The sequence below is a fragment of the Cnephaeus nilssonii genome (genome assembly GCF_951640355.1).
Source record: "Cnephaeus nilssonii genome assembly, chromosome: 9".
Taxonomy (NCBI): domain Eukaryota; kingdom Metazoa; phylum Chordata; class Mammalia; order Chiroptera; family Vespertilionidae; genus Cnephaeus; species Cnephaeus nilssonii.
Genome location: NC_137080.1, coordinates 83210196 through 83236565, shown reverse-complemented (window position 1 = coordinate 83236565; position 26370 = coordinate 83210196). Strand labels below are relative to the sequence as shown.

General features: G+C 36.3%; 1 protein-coding gene across 4 annotated transcripts in view; it reads right to left on the bottom strand.

The window, feature by feature from the left end:
* SUPT3H (SPT3 homolog, SAGA and STAGA complex component) overlaps nt 1-26370 on the bottom strand; it is a gene marked incomplete at its 3' end in the record, with an annotated part of 452601 nt that overhangs the window by 93020 nt on the left and 333211 nt on the right. For 3 of the 4 annotated variants that reach the window (XM_079780447.1, XM_079780446.1, XM_079780448.1), the window contains exons 7-11: nt 23681-23756; nt 17770-17882; nt 16848-16955; nt 13174-13341; nt 2673-2783 (exon numbers count right to left, since the gene is read on the bottom strand). In XM_079780447.1, the coding sequence (XP_079636573.1) occupies nt 2673-2783; nt 13174-13341; nt 16848-16955; nt 17770-17882; nt 23681-23756 (576 nt within the window). Of the gene's footprint in view, nt 1-2618; nt 2784-13173; nt 13342-16847; nt 16956-17769; nt 17883-23680; nt 23757-26370 lie in introns of those variants that run through there. The other variant, XM_079780445.1, reaches the window with a different exon arrangement.

Genomic DNA, 26370 nt, shown 5'->3' with positions numbered 1-26370 from the left:
TAACTACTATAAATTACAAACCCTGAAGTTTCAGAATTACTAATCACTTTCAATGTTCTTTAGCATGTGCATCCAGAATATCAGGCATATAGGGGTAAAGGACAGCTGCAAATATCTTGTTTTAGGAGAAAGTTTTTGAAGCTGGGAATTAGAAGGCCTGGATTTTAGCTTTGATTCCATCACTTAATCTAATCAATAGCTTAACCTCAGGAAAATTACTTAAATCTTCTAGGTATGATACTTTCTCTGATCTTCTGTACAGAATTGAAAATAAGTGGGAATACAGGAAAGAAAGAACTAATCAATAAAAACCAATATGCCAAAAACAGTACAGGCATTCTTCGGAGCTATTTTGGGTTTGGTTCTAGACCACCACAAGAGAGCGAGTATCACCATAGGTCAGTTGTAATCTTGCTGGGGAGGGTCTTGCCTTCAATATGTACAAAACACATCTATGGAGTCTTCCAATATGTAAAAAACACATCTATTGAGTCCTTCAATATATAAAAAACACATCTATAAAGTACAATAGAGTGAAGGGCAAGAAAATGAGGTATGCCTGCACTGTTACAATTGGTTGAGTGGGGATGGTTTACAAGGGTCTCCACTGCACTCACATGAGTGTCAGGCAACTGATGTTTACATTCCGACCCTCCTTCTCTGCTCTAGCAGCTACACAGTGCAAAGCATTATTGGTACTTTCTCCTTTCCTCCAATTAACATGACTTTAATAATTTATTTCTTCTATCATGTCAACTAATTCCCATGGTGAAGAACTCACAATTCTTTATACAATGAGTTGTATTCCCGAAGCAAATCATGTTGTGATTTTGTATAGAATTATTTCCGAAGTCATAGAGAGTACAGACTGATGCCTCACTAAAAGCATTTTATCAGTTTACTGATTAATGCTGGAGTTAAGTTTCTGTGTAACCTACTGTTATTTTACTTCTTCAAATCAATTTCAAATTATTGGCTTCATACAAGTCAAGTTATAGATACTCTAAGTTAGATTATCATATTTATATATATACATCAGACAAGCATTCTAGATTCAGAATGACATGTTGCAAAGTCAAGATCTGTGTTTCATAAATATAAACTAGTTGTTCATGGGCACTTTAGTTTACAAAGGGAATTTTACATTGGAGGTAGGTTAGCTTAGCTTTTCTGTATGAAAATTTAGGTCTCACTCAATGGCTACTGTAGAGGCAGCCTACATGCCTCCTTTCCTCTTAGGAGCTGCAGCTCGCAGCCTAGGTAGCAGAGTGTTTCTAGTGCTGCATAAAGTATCACCTCAGGGAGTGGCCTCAGGAACTGAGCATCAGCACCCCAACACCAGGGACTGAGCATCAGCACCCCCAATATCAGGGACTGAGCACCAGCACTCCAACATCAGGAGTGCCTCCATTTGGCAGTGAAGATATGTGAAAGGCAGGGCAGGGTGACCACACTGTCAGCATAAATGGTCTGAAAAGCTCTCCCACTTTAAAGAGAATTTTTAACTTAAAGAGGCAGATATATAGAAACTGTGTCTAAAATGTAATAGGCATATTTATTCTCTTAGGCTGGGAAAATTCTTATAGCTCTAGGGAATGAAGCGAACCTTTCAAGGTAGGTCCTTCCTGAGGAGTGATAAAACTGGGCGCCCCTCCTGGTGGAGTGCTTTTACCCCTGGCTATTGATTTAAGCCATCTGCTCTGGCAGTGGCCAAGTAAACCTTCCAGGTCATGGCTTATTTGTTCTGTTTTCCAGATCTATTTAAATTAAGCATTTAAAAATGGCATCATTAGTTTTAAAAGCATATTGGTTATATATTTATTAGATAAAAATTAGCTTAAACTCTATATATTATACTTACATGTGTATGTATAATATTATACATAGATATTCTGCTTTAGTGTATTAAAGCAGAAGTACATTAAAAAAAGGAAACAGTAAATTCTACTATTCCTCAGTCACAAATCAAACCTCACTTTCTGAAAATCAAACCGATTCCTTATAAACAGAGGATTTGGAGATAGTTCTATTAACATGAATAAAGTTTTTTTTTTTTTAAAGGGCCACAAGATGAGCATTTAATTAACACACACACACACACACACACACACACACACACACACTTTAGACTATTGAAATATAGTCTTTAATTCTCTATTTAAAAACAAACACTGATTACAAGCTTTAAAACCATTTGAAGATGTGAAAGACTGTCTGCATTTCAGCCTACTTCAAAGCCAGTAAAGAAATCATTTCTTCTTCTTCCAACTCAAAGTATGTTTAGGAGCAGGAGGACATCTGATAGAAGTGGTATTGCCAATCTAACCAATTTTAAAATATAAAGTGCTTCTAGCAATATTTGGATACATATAATTTGACAAAAATGTTTTATAAACCTAAGCTTTGAAAAATAGAAAATATAAGCTCCAACGAAAAAAGCATAATTTGTGATTGAAAGAAAATAATATTTTGTAGAAAAAAATTGTCCTTCCAAAAAGAGACAAAAATGACTAACTTTTATTTCCCAAGAGAATTATGCCACTTTTATACAACAAAATTACAGTCACCACAAATTGCTTTCAACAATTCCATTGCTTCTTCATTTGACCACTTGAAAATCAAAATTCTTTCAGATTATAAATATAACTTTTTATAACTCTGTTATTACGTACTGTGAATGGGGAAAGGGGGCCAATCTTGTGGCCGTAGCGCCGAATGGCCTCTCTGATGTGGCAGGGCTGGATGGCATCGCTGTGAGCCTCAACACCACAGGCCGCAGTGCTCTGCGACAGAAAAACACATAAATTGTTACTAAATCAAAAACACACAACAGAACTACAGTGTATAAAATATGAAAATAAATTTTTATAAAAATGGACATTTTTTTTTCCCTTAGGATGCACATCACTGCTGCCATACACTACATCTAAAAAAATTCCATGAACAAGACAAAGATGACTTGCACATGACCCCTTCCGAGCAGACCTACCAAATGCAATTGCTATGCTCACAATATTTCGCCTAGGCCCGCGTCAAGGTACAGGAGAATGCAGCCACTTGCACGCACGTGCAGTCTCAGCGGTTTGCTGAAAGAACCACAGGAAGCTATTTTTTTTAACATTCAAACATATAAATGTTTCTTTGGAACTTGTTGTGCATATTTCTGAAATAACTTAAAGTTCATCAATTTTAAAATGAAAATATTGCTACATATTTATTTATAATATGAAAAGACTGTCATAAAAGATAATTTCAACTTGGTGCTAATTTCTAGGTGTTCCTCAGGGCAAAAGCAAAATAAAATAAAAATTTTCTATTTTAGTTTGTCTCATCTGTAAAATATAGTACAAAAAGACACAAGAAAGAGAAAGACTATTTGCAGTGAGCGTATGGATACCAACTCAAGAAATGTATATAATATGATTAAAAAATTTTAAATGCACATTAGGGACATGATAGTCCCATGGTTCAGTCGCAGGCTCCAGCTTCCCAACCACTTGGGTCTGTATCCTGTCAGTTACCAACTCTGTCAAGTTATGTAATATCTCTGCACTTCAGTTTCCTTGTTGCAAAACTGGGATAATTACTATAATTGCTTTATAGTACATTGGATACCAGATGTCAGATCATGAACATTAAAGAATCAAGAGAAGGAAGCAGTAGCTTGTATATTACTATAAATATGGTCTAGAAATCATTTGTAGTCACATAATGAAGAGTATTTTTTTTCTGATAATTACTACAATTACCACTCTCATAATTCCTCATAAGGATGTAACTAATACCACCTCCATGTACAGTAATTTGGCAAAATCTTATCAGCCTGGCCAGTGTGACTCACTGGTTGAGCATCAAACCATGAACCAGGAGGTCATAGTTTGATTCCTGGTCAGAGTACATGCCCAGGTTGCAGGTTCGATCTCCAGTAGGGGGGATGCAGGAGGCAGCGGATTGATGATTCTCTCCCATCATTGATGTTTCTATCTCTCTCTCCCTCTTCCTTCCTCTCTCTCTAAAATCAATAAAAACATATTTTTAAAAAATCTTACCAAAATGAAAAAGCACAACTATTTTTTTTCTTTATTGATTAAGGTATTACAAATGTGTCCTTATCCTCCCTATTGTCCCCCCATCCTCCCTCACCCAGACCCACCCTCACCCTCACCCCCTGTTGTCTGCGTCCATCGCTTATGCTTATATGCATGCATTCAAGTCCTTTGGTTGATCTCTCCCCCTTACCCCCACCCTCCCCTACCTTCCCTCTGAGGTTTGAGCATCTGATTGATGCTTCTTTGTCTCTAGATCTGTTTTTGTTCATCCGTTTATGTTGTTCATTATAATCCACAAATGAGTGAGATCATGTGATAGCACAACTATTTTTGATCCAGTAATTTCACATGTAAGAATTTATCCTACAGATATATCACACCAGTATAAAATAATATACATATAAGGATCTTCACTGGATTGATGAACTAAATCTTCATTGATGAGGAAACACTGAAGTAAATTATATCTATTCAATGAAACAGAAACCACCAAAAAGAAAGAGGCAGCTGCATACATACTCCTACTGAGTTCCAACATATCCTATCTCTAAGATTTATTGTGTGAAACAATGCAAGGCATACAACTAGGTGGTACCATGTTACCACTTGTTAAAAAAAAAAAGCAAAAAAGGGCTAAACATGATATAGTCATAAAAGCATAGAGCATTTCTGCAAGGGTACACCAAAACTCAGGAACAGTGCTTAACTCTTGGAGGGTAAATGTGTGACTGGAGGACAAGGGTTAGAGGAGAAATTTTTCACTGTATATCCTTCTGTACTTTGTAAACACACTTTCTGTCCTTGTGCACACTTTTCCTATTGCAAACTAGTAAAATAATTTAAAAATTCCTACAAAACGAGAGCATCTGCTAATTATCCAAGCTGAACCTGAAATAAGACTTAAAATTTCAAACAAAATACATCTTGATTATTTTTACTATTTTCACAAGATTTGAAATAAGCCAAATAGAAATTTACTCTAGGGTACCTTTCCCAATTTCATTCCAACAATATCCTAAATAACATATCTGCTATGCCCACAATAACACGGATTAAGTTATATAACAACACAGGTTAAACCCTCACTTTGGCACTGATATAAAAGTGCACAGGGTATTTATTGAGTGCTTTCTGGATTCTTATTCCAAATACTTTGTTTCAGTTGGACTATATTAGAATAATGCAATTATCAGGTGCCTGAGTAAGGTTAAAGACACTTCTGAGAGTTCATTTGGCTCCAAAATGTGAATAAGACTAATATTCAGAGGTGGGAAAAAGTAGATTTACAGTTGTAATTTAAATAAACAACATAATAATCCTATATAATAAAAGCCTAATATGCATATTGACCAAATGGCAGAACGACCAGTTGCTATGATGCACACTGACCACCAGGGGCAGACGCTCAATGCAGGAGCTGCCCCCAGCCTGCAGGCCCCAGGCCAGCCAAGGTGGGTGCCAGCGGGGGCTCCCCGATTGCCCTGCCGAGGGAGGCAACTGGCGGCAGCAGCGGGGCTGGCGAGTAGGTGGAGCCAGGCCGGCCAACGTGGGTGTCAGCGGGGGACCCCTGATCACCCTGCCCGTCACCCCACAGATAGGCCCTGATCGCCGGCCAGGCCTAGGGACCCTACCAATGCACAAATTTCATACATCAGGCCTCTAGTTAATAAATAATAATACAAGAATAAACTCTTTTTTTGAGTACTAACAACTGTTTTGCCTACCCCTGTAGACTCATTAACCTGCTAGATCTAACAAAAAGATGAAGTTAACTTATATAAAAATAAAAATATTGAATTTTGTGAAAAATGTCTTTAGATTTTCCATTTTGCCAATTTCAGGTTTACCTACTATACGTAAGCAACTGCAAACATTAGCGTAAAGTTACCATGTAAACTTCTACATTATACTGATTTGTGCACTGGACTCTTTGGAAGGGAACCTTTAAATCTCAAATGTTTATTCCCAGTATTGTTTCCACTTCAACAAATACCATTACATTTCTGTCAACATCCAGTCTCTCACCAAGGTACTTATAACCTGTTCAAATTCCAAATTCATACCAAGTTTAGAATTTTTAATTTAGAAGTGACTCTAGCATTTTTGCAATGTTCTTCAAAATGTTTTCAGAAGAACTAGCATTACATTTATATATGTTATCTAATATTTTAAAAATCTTATATATCTGAAAACACATATAAAGAGTATTAAATTTTTGCATCAATTCATGTTTCCTATTCAGATTGTGCCCATATTATAGAATATGCTTTAAATTTTCAAAACTGAACCCATCTATTTGACAAAATACTGATTGCCAAAATCTCTGTGGGGACTGAACTCTTTATTTCCTTGCATAAAGTACAAGCTACTGTCAAGTTCTTCATAAGTCAGGTCCTCTTCCTCTTGGCTGAATTCCTAATCTATTCTTGTATTTCTCCATTGCATTTCTATTTATGTCTCTTCATCCAGAAGTTGATGCTGAGTAATGGAGGCTGGAGTCCTATATATTTCCTGGATTTGAGTATTGTCCTTTTACTTGTCCTTTCTGTCTTGCACTGAATAAAATCTCCTGCAGTTTGAACGCTCACTTGTGGTACAAGAAGTTATATTGAAATTTCTGTTGCCCCTGGATCTCTTATAAATGTCTATACCTGTCCTGACTCTTTTCTTTCCAACTTAAAAGTTGTTGGCAAGGAAAAATATCCTATCCTTGTTCAGTCTTCCCCTGGCCAGGGTAATCTAATGTTTAAGAAGGACCTGGAATCTCAGATAATTGCCTGTTATTCTTTTCCCACCCAAATGGTGGCTAGATCTTTTGTTACACTTGAAATATTAAGTCTTCTGAAGGAGTAACACATATCTCAGATGAGAGCAAATGAAAGGTTAGTACTACTATTACTAATACTTCTGTCACTCACTGACCATAAAGGTTGATATATAATCTGACTGGCCAGGCGAGTGTCTTTCTCCTCAGATCTCTGTGCTTAGAGAGGATTTCTTTTCAGAGGAAAGTGGACCATTCCTTGCTCAAATGTTACAGTATATAATGTAGTTAATTTATTCAGTTCAATTGACTTTGGGTGGTGGGCACACGGTGAAAAAATACAGATCTTATAATATAAAAACCCACACCTGAAACCCATATGATCATGTTGACCAATGTCACCCCAAAAATTTAATAATAAAATAAGTATAATTGAGATGTTAATTTTTAAAACTGCAGTCTATATAACTAGGAAAAACTTTAATGAAAAAAATTAAAAGTAGAAATGGTATTTAAGGGGAAGAGAAGAGAGAATCACTGAATTCAAGGATTTATACATTATTAAATCTGGAAGGAACACAAAATATCATCTATTCTAAACTTTCCCAACTCCTACCCCTTTTTATAGATGAGAGAGTGAAGATAAGGGATGTGCTCAAGATTATAATGATAGAATCAGAATACGGCTATACATAAAATCTCTTGGCTTCTAGTACACAAAGCTGATATATAATAGAGACTTTATTATTTTATGTAGAATAAATTTTACCATGTTACCACCATAGCTGAAATTTCCAGTGAGTAAAAATATAGCAAAACTGTATACATGCAGAAAGATGTGAATGAGTAAATAGAAAAATAAAGAATAGCTTTGAAGTGAGACATTATTCATTTTGATGCCAGTAATTTTGAATTTAGGGAAATTTAGACATGCACTTGGCTAATACTTCATTCAGGAAACCTTTGCTGTAAAATAACTCCAATTTAATAACTTGCAACAAGATTCAGAGTGAAATGTTTAAATATTTAAGAGAAAAATTTTTTTAAAATATTCATACTTATAAAGAATTATTTTTGTATACATAACTACCAGGTTAATAACAACTTCTTACATACTTTGTAAAGCAAGTCAACAGAAGAAGCTTTTTAGGTAACATTTTTTACCATAGTTTAAGTTACTTAGTAAATTAGAGAGCACTATATTTGAAATTCTTTAGAACTACTTCATAATAGTTCAGACTTCCCCTTAATGAATAAGCAGTGAACTGTGCCATTTTGTAAATGAAAGTGGAAACTGGATGAGGTGGAAATTTAAATTTACTTATTATCAATTTTGAAATTACTAGAGGCCTGGTGCACAAAATTCATGCACGGGTAGGGTCCCTAGGCCTGGCTGGTGATCAGGGTTGATCTATGGGGTGATCGGTGGGGCAATCGGGGGGCCCCTGCTGGCACCTGTCTTGGCTGGCCTGGCGCCACCCATTTGCCGGCCCCATCCCCCCCCCCCACTGCTGCTGGTTGGCTCCCTCTGCAAGGCAACTGGCGGGGTGATGGGGGGGGGGGGCCCTTGCACCTGCCTTGGCTGGCCTAGGGCCGGTGGGCTGGGGGCAGCTCCTGCATTGAGCGTCTGCCCCCCTGTGGTCAATGCATGCATAGCGACCAGTTGTTCCACTGTTCGGTCGATTTGCATATTAGGCTTTTATTATACAGGATATTTTGGCCTGGTTCCACTACTTGCATCGGCAAATGGTTCTTATTGTACCAACCTAGTTGTAGATGAGAGTATAAACTGGACAAATTGTAAAAAAAAAACAAACACTAGTAACTGAAAGTAATAGAGATTAATCAAAATCAGGTGGGAACTGAAAGGGGTGTGTAAGAAGAATGAAATGGCAATGAGATGAGTTTTCTGTGTGTTTTTTTTTTTTTTAGCCTAAGGGCAGATTCCAGTCAGTATAGTGGGGCACACAAACTTAGCAGCTCAATACCTATAAAGTGAAAAAGGAAATTCCAAAAAGGACAGAATCAAGAATCAGTTTATAAACTACCCAACTCTTTGACTAATCTCTAAACCATTCCTGTATGATACTGAATCTAAGAAACCCTGCTAAAGCTAAATGAAGAGAGATTCTAGCTGCTGCCATGGAAGAGGAGTTTGAAGTTTAGAGCTGAATCTAGTAAACTGCCTGCTTAACACCCAGCAAGGAGAACTCTCTTCTTAGGAATATAACAGAATCTGAAATCTCTACAATGTATTACTCACAATGTCCAGGATATAATTCAAAATTATTAAACATGCAACAACCTAAGTGACTTTTACTCACTGAAGACAAGCATTTTAAAGCAGCTAATATAACTTTGCTCAAGGATATAAAATAAAATAAACTTGTAATAAATGACAAATAAAACATAATGGTAGATAAACAGAAACTATAAAAAACTCAAATGGAAAATATAAAACTATCAGGAATAAAACATTACTTGATGGATGTAACAGCAGATTGGAGCTGACAGAAGAGTCAGGAACATAAAGCAAGAACAAAAGAATTTATCCAACTTAAAGAACAGAGAGAAAAGATTGAAAGAAAAATGAAACAAAGTCTCAGGTACCTGTGGAACAGTATGAAAGTAACAAATATGTACTTGGAGTCTCAAAAGTGAAGAACAGAAAGAATGAGGCAGAAAAAATATCTGAAGAAATAAATGCTGAAAATTCCCCCAAATTGGTTAAAGACATAAATCAATATTGAAGAAGCTCAGTGAACTCTAAGCAGGACAAATACAAAGCAAACCATGTATATCATGGTCAAACTGCTAGAAAACAAATTTAAAGATAAAATCCTGAAAGCATCCAAAGAAAATAACACTTTATATACACAGAAGCACTAGTACAAAATCCATAGGCATATAATTAAACATAATAAATGCCAGAAAACCATGGAGTTATAGCATTAAAGGCATGAAAATAAAACTGCCAATCCAGAATTCTATATCCAGTGAAAACATCTTCCAGGAATAAAGGAGAAGTAAAGATATTTCCAGAAAGATGAAAACTAAGAGAAACCATTACCAGCCAACCTGCACTATTAGAAATGCTAAATAAAATCTAGTAGAACAACAACAACAAAAAAACAATATCAGAAAATTCTGATAATAAAAAAGAAATGAAAAACAGTGGAAATGGTAGATGTTAAGGTCTCTTTTTTCTTTTAGTTTTACTGAAATACATTTGATTATTTAAGACAAAAAATAGTATTATGGTTTATAACATATATAGATCTAAGTTGTTTGACAATTATAGCTTAAAGAGCAAGAGTAAAGTAATCGACCTATACAAATAGTCTTATATTTTACATGCGTAAAGTAGCATAATAACAATTCCAAGTACGCTGAAAATTTAAGAATGTATACTGGAAAAAATGATGCAAAGAGACATCACTAAGATACCAGTAGATAAGTTAAAATAGATTTCTAAAAGAAGACACAATTAACCCAAAAGAAGACAGGAAAGAAAAACAGAGAAACAGAAACAGAGAGAACAAGCAGGGAAAAAAAAGAGAAAAATAGATGACCCCTATCCAACCATTTCAATAAATACATTAAATATCATGGAATTAAAGACTATAATTAAAAGATACACAAAGGAAAAATAAGAAAAAGCAAGACTCAATTATTTATTGTCTACAAGAGATGTATTTTAAATATTAAAGATAAAGCTATAATGAAAGGAAATGGATAGAAAAACATATCTATACATATAAAAGGCTAATATGCAAAGTGTCCCTGTGGGAGTTCAACTGGAAGACCAGGAGTTCTATCACTCGCTTTGACATGTGTTGACCACCAGGGGGTGGAGCAGAATGAAGGGAGGCCCCGGCTGGCAGACTGAAGGCTCCGATTGGCCCTGATCGCTGGCCAGGCCTAGGGACTCTACCTGTGCAGAATTTTGTGCACCAGGCCTCTAGTATCATATAAATAGCACAACATTAGGCTGCGATGGTTACATTAATCAGATGAAAAGAGTTCAGGATGAATAGTATTTATAAAAGAGAGATTGTATAAATATAAATAAATGGGGAGATATGCTACATTCATGGATTATAATACATTCTTGGTATCGTTGAAACATTCAGACCCCCAAATTGAGTAAGTATTCAATCTAATCCCTTTCAATTCTTTTATATTTTATTTTTTCTATCACCATTTATCCCCTCTATGCTCTCTTCCCCCTACACCCATTTGCCTTCCCTTTGCAAACACCACACTGATGTCCATATCCATGAGTTCTCTCTCCTTTTCTGGTCAATCCCTCTACCCCCAACACCACCTCATAGCCTGCCCCTGCCAACACCAGAGCTGTCTGCTTGCTCTCTATCCCTTTCAAAATCCCACTAGGCTTTTCTTTCTCTTTTCCCTTCCTGCCTTTCTCTCTCTCCCTCCCTTTCTCTCTCTCATTCTTTTTGATAGAAACTAACAAGTTGATTCTAAATTTACATTCATGCAAAGGACACAGAAAATTCATATTAAACCTGAAAAATAAAGTTTGAGGACTTACACTACCAAACTTTAAGTCTTATTAAAAAGCCACAGAAATCAAGAAAGATGATACTGACAAAAGGATTGACAAATAGATCAATGAAACAAAATTGAAATTCTAGAAATAAATCCACATAGATAGGTAGTCATGGATTATCAACAAAGCTACCAAAGCAATCCAATGGGAGAGAAGTGTCTTCAACAAATGGTTCCGTAATAACTATATATCCATATGTGAAAAAGTGAACTTGGCCTCAATTCATACAATATGCAAAAGTTAATCTGACTTGATTAATAGAACTAAACATGAAAATTAAGCTATAAAGTTTCCAGAAGAAAACATAAGAGAACATCATCATGGTTTGGGAGTAGCCAAAGATTTCCTAGGACACAGAAAGCAATAAACATAAAATAAAGAATTGGATAAATGAGACTTCATCAGAAGTTCAAAACTTCTGCTCATCAATATACACCAACACAGTCTTGTTACACAGGATACATAAAGAACTACCAGTTGGTAAAAAAAGATAACTCATTCTCAAAAATACTGTGTAAAGGATTTGAAGAGATTCTTCCCTGAGGAATGTGAATGAATGACCAATCAGCACCTGGTAGTTATGTATACAACTAAAATGACAATTACTCACATGGGAAAGGCAAACTCAAACTATAATGACGTACTATTAAGTATCCATTAGAAGGGTTAAAAGTAAAAACAATGACAACACCAAATGTGGATGAGCACATGGAGCAACTGGAACTCTCAGATATTGCTGGTAGAGGTAAAAATGATAGAACCATTTGGAAAAAGAGTTTTTCTTTAAAAACTGAACATATACCTACTCTGTGACCCAGTAATTTCTTTCTTAGCTACTTACCTAAGAGGGAAAAAAAAAGCATTTTTCCATGAGGACTTGCACAATGTTCATAATAGGTTTATTCATAATACCTTAAAAACTGGAAACAGACTAAATGTTCACCAAAATGAGAATAAGTAGACTGATATATTCATACAAGCATCAATAAAGAGAAATACATTATACTTCTGAAAAATATAAATTTCAAAAATATCCTGAGTGAAAGAAATTTCACACAAAAAGTATACACACTATATGAAGTTTAGAACAGAAAAAATTCATCTGTGATGGAAAAAAATCAGACCACTCATTCCCTTTTTGAGAAAGATGGCAAACATTGACTGGCAGGAGGCATGAAGAAACTTTCTCAACTGGTGGTACTGTTTTATACCTTTGAAAGGGCTTAGAAAACAACAGTCTTACACATTTGTCAAAATTCATCAAGTGGCATACTTAAGAGCTGAGTGGTTCACTGTGTATATGTTTTACCTTTAAAAAAGAACCATAAACAAATTATACATAATGAAGCATTTAGGCATGAAACGCATTGATTTCTGCAGCTGTCTTTGCAATGTATCAAAAAAATTGAACTGATGGATACATAAAGGAACAATTAGATGCATAGATATAGTAAATGTAAATATATGGTTAACATAGTAAATATAGTAAAATGTTAATTGTAGCATCTAGATGGTAGATATTCATTCTACAAGTCTTTCAACTTTTGTATGTTTGAAATTTTTAAAATAAAATGTTAAATTTTTCAATATCTTGCTTTATCCAGAAGAAAGCTGTTAAAGTTTGAGTAGAAGTCATTAAGTATGATTAAGTATAAATTGGCTGCTTCTAAAAATTTGAATTATGAGAAAAACAGCACATTTTCCCTATCTCTGAAAAGAACTCAACAAGGCTTTCTCCTCTCTGAGGGGGTGGGGGAGAGGAAGGAGGAAAAAAAAAAATCACTGACCTTTTTTCTTTTCCTTTGCTTGGTTTTAGCTGAGTCTTGTCCAGCATTCCCATTCCCAAGGGATCCTGCTGTGGCTTTCCCTGCATGCTGTGGTCCAGAGGATGGAGCTGTTGGTGTAGGAGGAGGTGTATTCTCAGGGGAGTCTGGGTAGGACTTCATGCAAGATCCCTGTCCAAAGAGATGTGGCTTTGAAATCAAGTGAACAGGACTTCTACTAACATTTGATTTTGTTTAGTAGCTCATGAATTTAACACTAGTTGAAGCTTACAAATACACAAACACAACTTATTATTACCAAGTTCACAGAAATGGTGCCTCTATCTTGCCCCTAAAGGATCTAAATATCTTCACTTATAATCTGTCTAATCATTTAGATATAATCAGGAGTCCTCAGATATAGCTTCTAAACTTTCTGTGGATTTTGTCAGATACAGACATTTCTACCTGGAAGTTCTGTTAACATTTGAAACTTACATGTTTCAAAAGGAACCTCTAAACTTTCCCCCAAAAACTGGACACCTTTCAGACATTTTTTTATATCAGTGTTGACCAGCCCTCTCCCAGTGTCTCAGGGTCACTGTAGATACCTCTAGCTCCTCCCACATCTAATTCCTTCCTTCTTTCAGAAATCCCTTCTATCTATCTGGTTCCATAGGCTATGACTGTAAGTCTATTCTCTTTTCCATTTAGAAGTACTTCAAATATTTAAAAATCACTATACTTCACAGCCTTTTCTACAGGTCAAACACCTCAGGTTCCTTCAACCACTGGTACATGTTTTCAGGTTCCTTCACTCCCTGTTCACTCTCCTTAGACATCCTCTACTGTGTGTCAACGTCCACCCTATAAGATGGTGCCTAAACACTAAAACCAAACAAAGAAAGTTTCCTTACTGTAACATCATAATATCGGCTCCTAAGAAATTTATAGGCAAATAAAAGTCTCTGTCTTTTTTACATATGGTACTTATAACCTGTCATCCCATCAACCATACATACTAACCATACTATCTACTCGCCTACACTTCTCTATAATTTAAAAAAAAATTATGCTAAAACATTGTAAAATGTTTTGCTGAAATTCAGATATTGGTTTCTTTGGTCTGCATGCCTAGAAACATTATCAAACAGGAAGGATAAAGCTAATCTGGCATAAGCTGTTCTTAGGAAAAACAAGATAGCTCCTAAAAATCATTGCTTCCTATGCATAAGCCATGTGCTAGAAAAAAAATCTAGAAAATTCACTTGAATTAATATTAAACTTGCTAATTTAATATGAGAAACCCAAACTTAAATAGCTCAGTTCTTTATAACACTTAATGCTTAAGAAATGATAATCATTAAAATAGAAAGCATTTTGTATTAAATTCATGCCTTAAGTTTCCAATTCCAATCCACTGTACATAGCACCTCCACTTGGATCTTCTTAAAACACCTATTTGAGCTCATGACGCTTTAGCCAAGAAATCTTCAACACTTCCTTAATAACTAAGTGTCTAAGGCCTTAATTTTCTAATCTGACTTTCTACTACCCCTCCCCAATGAATTCTTTCCTTGAATATTTTAATCAGAGATTTTTCTTTCCTTGTACAATTATACTGATGCTGCCTCTGAGTCCAAGATTCTCCCCATTTGTACTGTCTCATCAAAGTCCTATCTCTCCTTCAACATCCAGCTTCCTCTTTGAAGTCTTCTGATTGTAATTAGGAAGTGATTTTTACCTTCACACTGTCTATGCCACACATTTGGAAATTAGCATATGCTATCTTGAACTGTGTTTGTTTGCTTGCTCATTACTTTCCTTGTTTGTTTTACCTCCCTGAATAGAGATCATATCAGTATCCAGAGTTCCCGTTTGCACCCAAAGAGGTTAAGTCCTTAAAGCAGGCCCTTGATGTTGGTTGCTGATTAGTAACGGTGATGAGTAAGACTCTGACTTTAGAGTGGCCATTCTCTTTGTGTTTAGTGAGGTGACCAGCCCTTTGAATACTTCCAGTCCCCCTGAATGTTCATTTGACTACCAGTCACATAGGAGAATGGGTGTCTGGCGGGCAAGAGAAAAGTTTGGGGCTTGTACTAACATATTTAGTCAGGATGCTTTCTGAAACTCCTGCTCGCACCTCCCAGAGAGCCCAGGAACCCAGCACACATAGACCATTTTTCTAACTGCTGGGTAGCTGGGAACAGCGGCTGTGGTTGCTGAGCAGTTGCCCAGGGCTGCTTGGCCACCCTGGAGAACCAAGAAAGGGGAGAAATAAAGAACGTTCCTAGCCATGCAAGCAATCCCTTGAATGTTAAGAGAAAACTAGGCTTGTTATGTTCACTGTACATTTCTTCAATTAGAAATGTTACAACAAATTTGTGTGATGTTAATGAAAAGCATACTTATACGCATATTCATAAAGAGAACATGTACCAAAGACCTTTTAAAGGGTGTTCTTTGACATCATAATTTGGGCTTGTAACATAAACAAATAGTGTTTAATCAACTGGGTAATCTTCAGGGACTTTAAAAGTATGCTGACTGATAATGATGTATGTCCTTTCCCAAGAAAAAAAGGATTTTTAATAGGTATAAACATTTTAATTCCTACTTGGATTCCAAGCCAATATGATTCTTTAAGGAGCATAAAAAGATGTCAAATTTTTGGCCTGTAATAATACGCTGTATAGACATACGAGGTATATAGTCATGGATTTACTAGGTATCCTAGAGCAGAGTTACTTAAACTTGGGAGTTCCTAGGGTCCATAGAATGGTTTCAGAGGGTCTTTGAACACCCTGAAATTGTATACAAAATCTGCAAATGTGTTTATGAGGAAAGGGTTTATAGTTTTCATCTAATTATCAAAGGGGCTTATCCATTTTTAGGTTATATGTTTCACCCAACTTGATCTACAGCTTACTTCACAATTATACATGTAGATGTTAACCTAACCTCTGTGCTGCCTTCTCTATGGTTCTTAGACTGAATTATATGAAACTGCTAGTAAAAAAGGTCAAATATTAGTAAATTCATTCAATGGATGATACCACATTTCTGGTTTTTAGGCACAGGCTGCTTTACAGAGAATATTTTTTATACTGAAATTATATAAAGCCTTAAAGTTGGCACAAAGACTGCAGTCCCCACAGGTGGGGATCTCATAAGAGAAACTGGATCAGAAGAGATGTGATCCTCACAGGATAGGGCCAATCTATACCAAAGGATAAATGGAGCTGTGCTTCTGTAAACCATGTTTAGAGATGGTTCAATAACTAGAATGTAAAATTATCAATAAATGTCAGAAATTAATATTACATGACTAATAATCCTCTCATCTGTGAGGCACAAAGAGATAGATAACTTTTTTCAATGTTATTCAATCACCAAAACCAGTGGTTCATCTCCCATGGAAATGAGAAATGCCCTGCAACTATCTCTCTTTAATTGAATGGCTGGGAAAGCTAAATAAGACAAGGAAAAGGTGAAAAAGTTCATAGTATTAAGTGGATGTTAGGAGCAGGCACATAGCAGGTTCTTAATAAATATTTGTTTGAATGTTGACTGTCTTAAGATTCTTTGAGTAAAGGCCACAAATTCCAACATAATCTTTTCCAAAGAACTATTTGTATAAATACTGGACATGAGAAAAAAACTCCATAGAAGTGTCCGACGGATTTTTCGATACTTACCTCAGCAGAGCTGTGATACTGAATGAAGGTCGCCGAAATGGCGTGGCTGAACGGGTCTCCTGCCTTGGTCACCATGTCCTGCCTCACAAGAAGAGCCAGATCCACTAACTAGGAGATCAAAGCAATGGAAACAAAGTCAGAAAACTGGGAATAATAATCTATGTCACTGAAGTGGCAAACCAAAAAGCAGTATATTCCAAATGTTATTGAGAATATTGTCTGCCTAAAATTCTGTATTGTGGACATGAGCACATGCTTTCATTGACTGGTATACAAATTTCCCATGAACAGAAATGATATGTTCTGACCTTCCAGTGGAGTGGTTCACAAACTTTATTTCATAATCACTAAACAATCATTTTAAAATACAGATTTTTGGGCTTTAGGCATATGCTGGTTTACAGAGAATATTTTTAATATTGAAATTATACAAAGCCCTCATACTCTAATACAATAGGTCTGCTCTGGGGTGTAATCTAGGAATTTACATTTTAAACAAGAACCAAGGAGATGCTGATGCTTGTGGTCTAAAGACCATATTAGAGGGTGGAGTCTAGACTCAGATTTTTGCACCCATTCAAATAGATTGGACATATTTAGAAAAGTATTTGAAGATCAAAACTAATCTCTAAACATCGAAGATGTGTGCTTGGAATTCAATATTGAGAAAAATTATGTATGGTTTCATTTCTAGTTGGAATAGGTTGCATGAAATAGCCACTTTTACCCTAACCACCATCAGAGCTGAGGATGCAAAGAAACATAATTGAACTAAATCTCTGAAAATGATAAGACTGTCATAGCAGAACTCATGGCTGTTCTCATCCCTGGTGGAGCAGCAGGTGGAGTAAGCACTGATCATGGACAGGGTTAAGGAGAAAGCAGCCATGTAAGGGCTGATATGACAGATTAGAATTCTTACCTGTGCCACAGTTTCATATGCTAAATATGCCAAAATTTCCATAGCGATAACATTGGGTTTTATCTCCATACTGCTACAGTCCAACCAGTCCCGAAATTTGGAGGCTTTTTTGGCTAGCCAATAAAAACAACAACAAAAACAGGTATAGAAAATTTAATTTTTGAAGTGCCTTTTTTTTTGTTTTGTTAATCCTCACTTAAGGATATTTTTTCCATTGATCTTTTAGAGAGAGTGAAAGAGAAAGGGAAAGACAGAAAGAAACATCTACGTGAGAGAAACACATTGATTGGCTGCCTCCGGAATGACCCTCCACCCACCCCATCCCCCACCAGGGCTGGGGAAGAGCCTACAAAAAAGGTATGTGACCTTGACCAGAATCAAACCCAGGACCCTTTGTTCCACATGCCTATGCAATGTCAACTGTGCCAAACCAGCTAGGGCTTTAACTGTTTTAATACTGCTAATTACTATCACAAAGTGAAAAATGTCTCTTGAAAATTGCATATGAAAGATAATGCATACAATATACAATTTTTTTGAAGTTTTATTAATCTACATATTCTAGCCCCAAGAAATTTCTTATGCATTGGGCCCTTTATTTTGTATTCATGATACATAACATAGTATACAAAGCCACTTAATGTTTAGCACTTTTTCCAATATGTCAGAAAGTTTTCAGTTAACAGTAGCTTATGTTATAACAATAGAAGAGTTACTTGCTTGCCATAACTTTAACTTATTATTGGGGGTGGGAGGGGGCGGGGACCCTGCAAGAAAAAAAACCAACCTGTGATGAAAAAAGGAATATACAGAAATTGTACTTATAATACCTTTCAACATGTGTCTCTTATTAGAATAGGTTTAAGGTAGCGAATTTAGAATTAAATAGAATAAACTGATATCTGGCCTGATCTAATACTGTGATTACATTTTCCTTGTTACAAAGATGTCCAAATTCTTAAACCTGACTCTCAGAACCATATGGACTAATCCAACCTGCCTTTATATTATTCCCTATGAAAATGTCACCTGGCCTTGAGTATAATCTCTCTGTGTTTAACCCTGTGATTTAACCCTGTGTTTAGCCCTGTGATTGCCCTCCTATCATTCTTTATTCATATGAATCCTGCCCATACAGACCAAAGATATAGTTCCCCACTCTAGTCATTTACTGAATACTTATCAGCCATCCTTTCATGTCTGCTTATAGTTTCTCAAACTGTATTATAAGTTCTTTGTGGGCAAACACCATGGGTCTGTCTCTCAGTATATCTACCAATAAAATACACAGGGAACCTTCCACAAAATCTCTCTAAAGTGCCACAGTGCTAAGCAGAGTCTAACTAGATACAGGGCCTTCATTAGATATTACTAATTTAACTATTAACCTAGAGGGAAAAGATTGATAATGAAGATTTTATCATGTCTATAACATAATCGTCTTAAAAAAAACCAACAATTACTCTTTTGATTAATCTGGTCCCACAGGTCTATAAAACACTTAACAGTAACTCAAAGCATGATGTTTTGATCCTCACAGATACAGTCTTCATGGATTCCACATACAGAAGAGTTTTTTTCCTAAATAAATCACAGAAGACCTTAAGTCCTGCTATCGAAGTGCATATGCAAAGTTGTCAACTGTGGCAGAATTATGGTAATCCCCCTTAAAGCTATCTCCCTAAAGTAACCAATCTTCCAAATACTCTCTGACATGCAACATTCCATCTAACTAGTAAGCTGCAATAGCTCACAAACACTTGTTTAACATATGCGGAATACTTCTGAAGTTAACGTTAACAGGCAGCAATTTGGCAAGATCAATAAAATGTACCTGATTCATTTTTCCCTCTGACAGATTGTTCAAAACACAGAGACAGATATCTTGTGAGTATGCTCTAAAAAATTTATTTTAAAAGTGAGAGAAAGAATAGTTCTTAGTATGCCATCAGATCTGTTCACCTAAGCAACAGCATTAGAACTTTCTTTCTAGATTTTAAGCACTGAGAATACAGGGACAAGAATCATGTGTCCACCATTATATCCCCAGCACCCAGAACAATGCCTGGCATTAGCAGACTCACAATAAGTATTTCTAGGAGAAATTAATGAAAAAATAAACAAACAAACAAATGAAAGACTTTTCTTCAATGGAAGGGTAGGCTGCAAACCTTTTTATACATCTTAAATAGCCACAGGGGCCCCATACACCCACTTGGGTAACTGCTATTCCAGCAGCAGGTGAAGATGCTCTGAGCTAATTCCCTCCCTCCCTGTCACCTGGAGCAAAAGTACACAGAGATGGACCCTCTCAGGGTATTGTTGGTTCCAGAAGAGGAGGCACAGAGGCTCTGAGTCATGATAGTTTGTTTCCATCAGGAAGTGAGGGGGCATCAGAATGGATGAGTTCCTTCTCCTTCACCCCTCTTCTCAATATATGAGGAGAAAAGGCAACCCTGGACACTGATCAACATTTAAATAGAATCCTGAAAAGTTGAAAGTTCTTAGGATTATTAGCTTTCTCATACTACCTGGGTTTTCAGTCCATGCTGGACAACCTTATATAATAATTTCACATAAAAATTTGAAGTTAGTCCTCATACATTTTTTTATCTTTCTCTTCAATGATCACTAGATCACTAGCAAAATTCAAGTTTCTCCCAATTTTCCATTTTCTCCTCCCTGCATACTATTCTATTATTTCTAGCTCATCCCTTCTCACCGGTCTTTTCATTCCTGATCCTTCCCACAGAGCCTCTGTAATACTTAGGTCACTCTGGAAATTCTCCTACAACTTTAATCTCGTCAAAATCACTGTTCTTTGAGTTACTTGAGAACAGTCTTCCTTAGAGGACATGGTTTTCCCTGGGATCTTTTATAGTAGAGGTTCTTTCTTTCTTTCCTTCTATAAATATTCATTGGTCAGCTATAGATTGCTAGCCTTTACATTTCCCCATATACCAGAGGGCCTGGAGGTAATACATCTTCGTTCTCTTAGTTTCTCCCACAGGGAAAATATAGAGCAAGTAGATAGAATTCTTACCAACAATGCAGGCTAAAAGACAATGGAATCATGTTTTAACAAATAACTACTAGTCTACAATTTTCTACCCAACTAAACTATCATTTCAATACGAGGAAAAGCCCAGCTGGTGTGGCTCAGTGGCTGAGTATCAACCTATGAACCAAGAGATCACCGATTCAATTCCCAGTAGGGGGCGTGAAGGAGCCAGCTGATAGATGGTTTTCTCTCAATGATGTTTCTGTCTCTGTATCCCTCTTCCTTCCCCCCCCCCCCCTCTCTCTCTCAAAAAAAAAAAAATCAATAAATATGAAGGGAATAGAAAGCCATTTTAAGACAAAAATGAGTGCTTTAACAAGGCTGAGAAGGCAAGTTTACATACTTACCAACTTTAAAAAATTTAACTCAGGGATGTATATTAAAATATTAAAGGTGACAACTAAAATAATAGAAATAGGATACATAATATCCAAACTGGTTAAGGAAAATGGAATGAAGAACACTCAATTGGTCCAACAGAACAAAGAAAAGGAAGAATAGTAAATAAAAAAGCACAGTAAATTTAAAAGACAAAACAAGACAGCATATATAAACCCAGATTATAATTACATCTAAATTAAATTCATCAATTAAAATACAAAAAGACCCTCAGATTGACTAAAAAAAACACCTAGATATTTGTTTACAAAATCCACATATTAAACAAAAGGTTGAAAGAAAGGGATTGGGAAAAGATTTATCAAATTATAACTGAATTAAAGCTTTGTAATTAAAATTAATATCAGACTTTAAAAGACTTTAAGGGAAACAACTATTGACATATAAATATAAAACAAAAGACTAGTGAATTTGACCAGTATCCCAATTCTACAACTTAACCTCAGCCTATAAAGTTATAGACTTGTTATCTTAAAATGCATCAGTAGCCCTGGCCGGTGTGGCTCAGTTGGCTGCAGCATTGTCCTGTACACCAAAATGTGGCAGGTTTGATTTCCGATCAGGGCTCATACCCATGTTGCATGCAGCAGGCAACAGATCTATGTTTCTCTCTCACATCAATGTCCCTCCCTCCCTCCCTCCCTCCCTCCCTCCCTCCTTCCCTCCCTCCCTCCCTCCCTCCCTCCTTCCCTCCCTCCCTCCCGCCCTCCTTCCTTCTTTCCTTATCCTACCTTCCCTTCCTCTCTCTAAGATCAATTAAAAAATATTTTAAAGAGAGAGAAAAAAAGATAAAACACAGCAGTAGTCCCAATTCATGAATGCTATGATCAACTACTTAAGAGGATATATCTATCACAGTTCCTATATCCCAGTAGTTTATCAGAAGGGGAGGAAGGAAGAGGGCCCAACAGTCTGACCAGTGTGGGTATCAGCTCTGAATCTGCTGCCCCCTTGGATTCAGCATTCCCAACCACAGCACTTTGGCATATAAAACAGATTCTCCCACTAAGGTTTCATAATGAAGCACCCATGGGTAACATATAAAGAAACATTTTTAAAGGCCCTAGTCTCTCTTCTTTAAATTAAAAAAAAAATTAAGCATAATATACTGTTTATACTATAATTATTTTGTAAAGAAAGAAAATATATTAACTTTTAACCTGATACAGTCTATTATTGAATTACAAACAAAAAAGTGGACTTATTAAAACTCTAATTATCAAATAAAAGATGTATTAGACTATATGTTTTAATGTGAAAATAGCACTTCTGTTCCTTTAAGTGAATTAAATTTAAAATATGATTTTAAAAAATAGTTCAATAGCACTAAATGTTACTTTATAAACTGGAGATTTATACTTATAAAAGACTTGAATGCCATTTTTAAACCTAAAAATTACAATACAAAAACCTTTCATTTGCTGAAATTGCCATGATCTGAAGTGTCATTTACTTAATGCTTCACAGATGTATGATGCCAAATTGTTAGTCAGACTGCAAAGTATATTTAGTTAGGAAAAAAATCTTCCAAAACATGTTTTCCTATATTTTACTGACATTTACATGCGGCACTATTTGAAATGTGTCATTTATTTGCACTTTATGATCTATAAATGAAGCTCTCATTTTCTTTTTCCAACTCAAATACGTTGTTATTGTGACCACATAATAGCTCTTTGTTTAAAGACACCATTGTGTGTATAATCCTTCAAACCAGGGTCATGTGCTACTTTGTCAGATTTTTAACTGGACTTTTCATTACACTTACTCTTTGACCTTTACCCCAAGAGTCTTAGTCATCACTGAACTGTTACTGGGAGGATGTTTTGCTACACAATTGAGCCCCCTATTTATCATGGGTCTTAATGTACTTGTAGTAAGCCTGTGTGCATTGTCAGGACAGCACTAATTTACCACCAGGTCAGTATTACAAGAGCACGAATAAAGAAATTTGGCTAACAGGGACAAAGATGGAAGAGACCATTGGTCTGTCTTGTGGCAATATGAGTATGTGTAAATAAATGGAAAATTTGGTATCTATTAATATGTATAAAGGGCTTTTAAATGTCATGACTGTACCAAGAGAGTCCATTATGGATCAAGTACAATCAGCAATACTAGAGCAAATATGACTAAGAAACTGAAATGAAAAATGGGAATATTAAGACAAAGGAATTTTTCTGACTAAAACCTATGTGAATAATTAACATAGCTCTCTGTGTATTACTCAGACCCTTTAAAATCTCTTACTACTATTAATTGCAAAACAGTAGAGTGGGGTAAAATCTTTTATAGGCTCCCCAACAATGCGGAGGCTGTTTCTGTAGCAGTTATAACTATGCATATATTAAATTCACCAATTTCCAAGGAACAGATTGTGTCATACTTTGCTATATCTGTAACACACACTCTCTTAAACATATAATGAAGTAAAGTTAAAGGCTTACTTACAGAAACTCAATTGTCGACTTTCACAGAATTCTGCATATTGGGCTGAATCCATAATTCGAGTTTGTCTTTCTGCTCTCTAATAGATAAAAATAAAAAGGCACAAAAATACTTTGAAAGCAACTAGACTATTGTATATGTTTTCACAGCTAAAACTTAGAATTGAAGTTCCATGTTCCTTGCCTTACTCTTGGCGAATAGATTAGCACTACCCAAAATACCATGACACATAAAATTAAAAGTAACAGTTTTGAAGCTTGTTTCTTTTGGAAATAACGTTTAAAATACCATTTTCCACTCCTCTGCTATTGTCATTATAGTGGAAGAGGAAACCAAAGGACCTCACTTCTCAGATTGTGCACTTCTAAATTTTCTAAAGTGTACCCTCCTTTAATTAAAACGGAAAAAAAGAAAGAAAACTGTGAGAAGACAATAACCAGTCACATAGGAAAATTGTTATTAATGATTACGGTCCATCTGCCCTGAAGCTGGGGTTTTTAAGTATTAAATAGGAGTCAACAAATGGGGTCCATAGATTTCCCTTCAGTTAGAACATGAAGCCAGAGCTACATAGAACATGAATCCATATTTTAAATTGCAAAGAAAATAAAGAAAAAGGTAAACACAACACAAATCCTTTCATCTGAGTCCAGGTATGACTCACAGTTTGGTATAGCTTCACTCGTGGGTTTCTGATTCAGTAGAGCAGATGTTTGCTGCTTCATTGTCCCACACGAGGTAGGATAATTATAATTCACCCACAGTTTGGTGGGAAAGAATACGACCGCTTCCGCTTCCTTGGCAAGGGAAGCATTTTGAAATGAGACAGGCTGGTACTTCTTGGAATGAATTTCTGGCCAGTAAAGGAAAAAAATTCCCTGAGATTTTAATTTCTTTTCTGCTTTGGAAGGACTTTCAGCAAGTTTTCTTTATCATAGTTGTTGGAGTACATAAGTACCACTTACAATGTCTGTGGATATTTTTATATCTTTTAAAACTAAAATTATTCTGTTTTTCATTTCATTTGTTTGGGGGGAATGATCAATTTAACTCCAATGATATATCAGTTGATGGGATGAGTAATGGTACACTAGTTTTGGCTCAATACAGAAAAGATATACATGGGGTTGTGGGAGGCAAGTTAACACTTACTAACTACTGTAGTTCCTTCTAAGACCACTGAGTACTTTCCCCCTTCTTTCTCTTCCTTCCCTCCCTCTTTTTTCTTTCCTTTCTAATCTCCCCCCACATACAAACACATATATGCACTGACACAAAACAAGACTTTTGTTTATTTACCCTGTAGTTCAAGTATCCTTTCTGAGCACATGCAAGTAAATATTACACACACACACACACACACACACACACACACACACACACACGTATGTATGCATCCTCGTGTGTGGATACGAAACATCATGGTCCTTAAGGGTATGATACTTGGTGAATTTTTATGTATTTAGAAGTATTTTTTGATATGTGAATGCATGATTTAGTTTTGTCCTTTTTAAACGTATCTAAAACAACATTCTTTACTACTGGAGAACAGGAAGTAAGGATGGGGTAATTTTTGTGTTTTGAACATAAATCAACTACTATCTATATATATAAAAGGCTAATAATATGTAGTGTCCACATGGGAGTTCAACTGGAAGACCAGGAGTTCTATCACTTGCTATGACGTGTGCTGACCACCAGGGAGTGGCGCACAACAAAGGAAGGTCCAGGCCAGCAAACAGCAGCAGGAGAAAGGAGGCCACTGCCGGCAGCCAGAAGGAAGGCCCCAGCCGGCAGCTGGAAGGCCCCAATCGGCCCTGATCACCAGCCAGGCCCAGGAACCTTACCAATGCATGAATTTCATGCACTGGGCCTCTAGTTGTGTTTATAAATACTTCGAAGGCTGATAATACTCTAACATGTCTGTCTGTCTGTCTGAGTTTGACTATAGCAGGAACTTCTCAGGTTTGAATTTCTAGAAAATATCTGACATGGTAAATAAACAAACATTCACAGAATGAACAAGTGCTACCAGTTTAGTCTGAATCAGGGAAAATGGCTATCACCATAACGTAGCCAGTCTTTTAAATAGTAATTATCCAGCATTACTATTGGTCTTCTTTGCTACTTTCCAGCTAGGCAGCCTCATCCACCCAACACGTGCTAGACAGAAAGGGCTTAGATAAGCACGAAAAAGACAAAGTTCCTGACGGGATCCTTAAGATGAACTTTTCTTCTACCAAGTTGAATAATCAAGATTTGACTTTTACAACTATGCTTAGGTCACTGATGTCCCAGCAGTAAGGATTTCTAGAAATGGGAGTGGGAGTACTGATCCTAAGAGGTTAAGGCTGCCAGGCTGCCAGCTGTAATTGAGGTGTGTGGCTAGCTGGAAGATTCTGAGCCGCAAAGCCTATCATCTGACTACATTTAAGAGATACTAAAAGCCTTTCAACGATTACAGCTAGCTTCATTCCTTTTCCACACTGTCTTCAGTGTCTGTTCTCTTTTCTTCATTCAGCATCTTAGTTTGATTTCAATTCCTCTGTCACCTAAGCAGTAACCTTAGATCTGCGGAGTCCCATGAAGCTGGCCCTCGGGCAATGCATGGAACCATTCACTAAGTGCCTAGCACACAGCAAACAGTGCAAAGCAGTTAATTCAACAGCAAAGATTTACAGGCATACAAAATG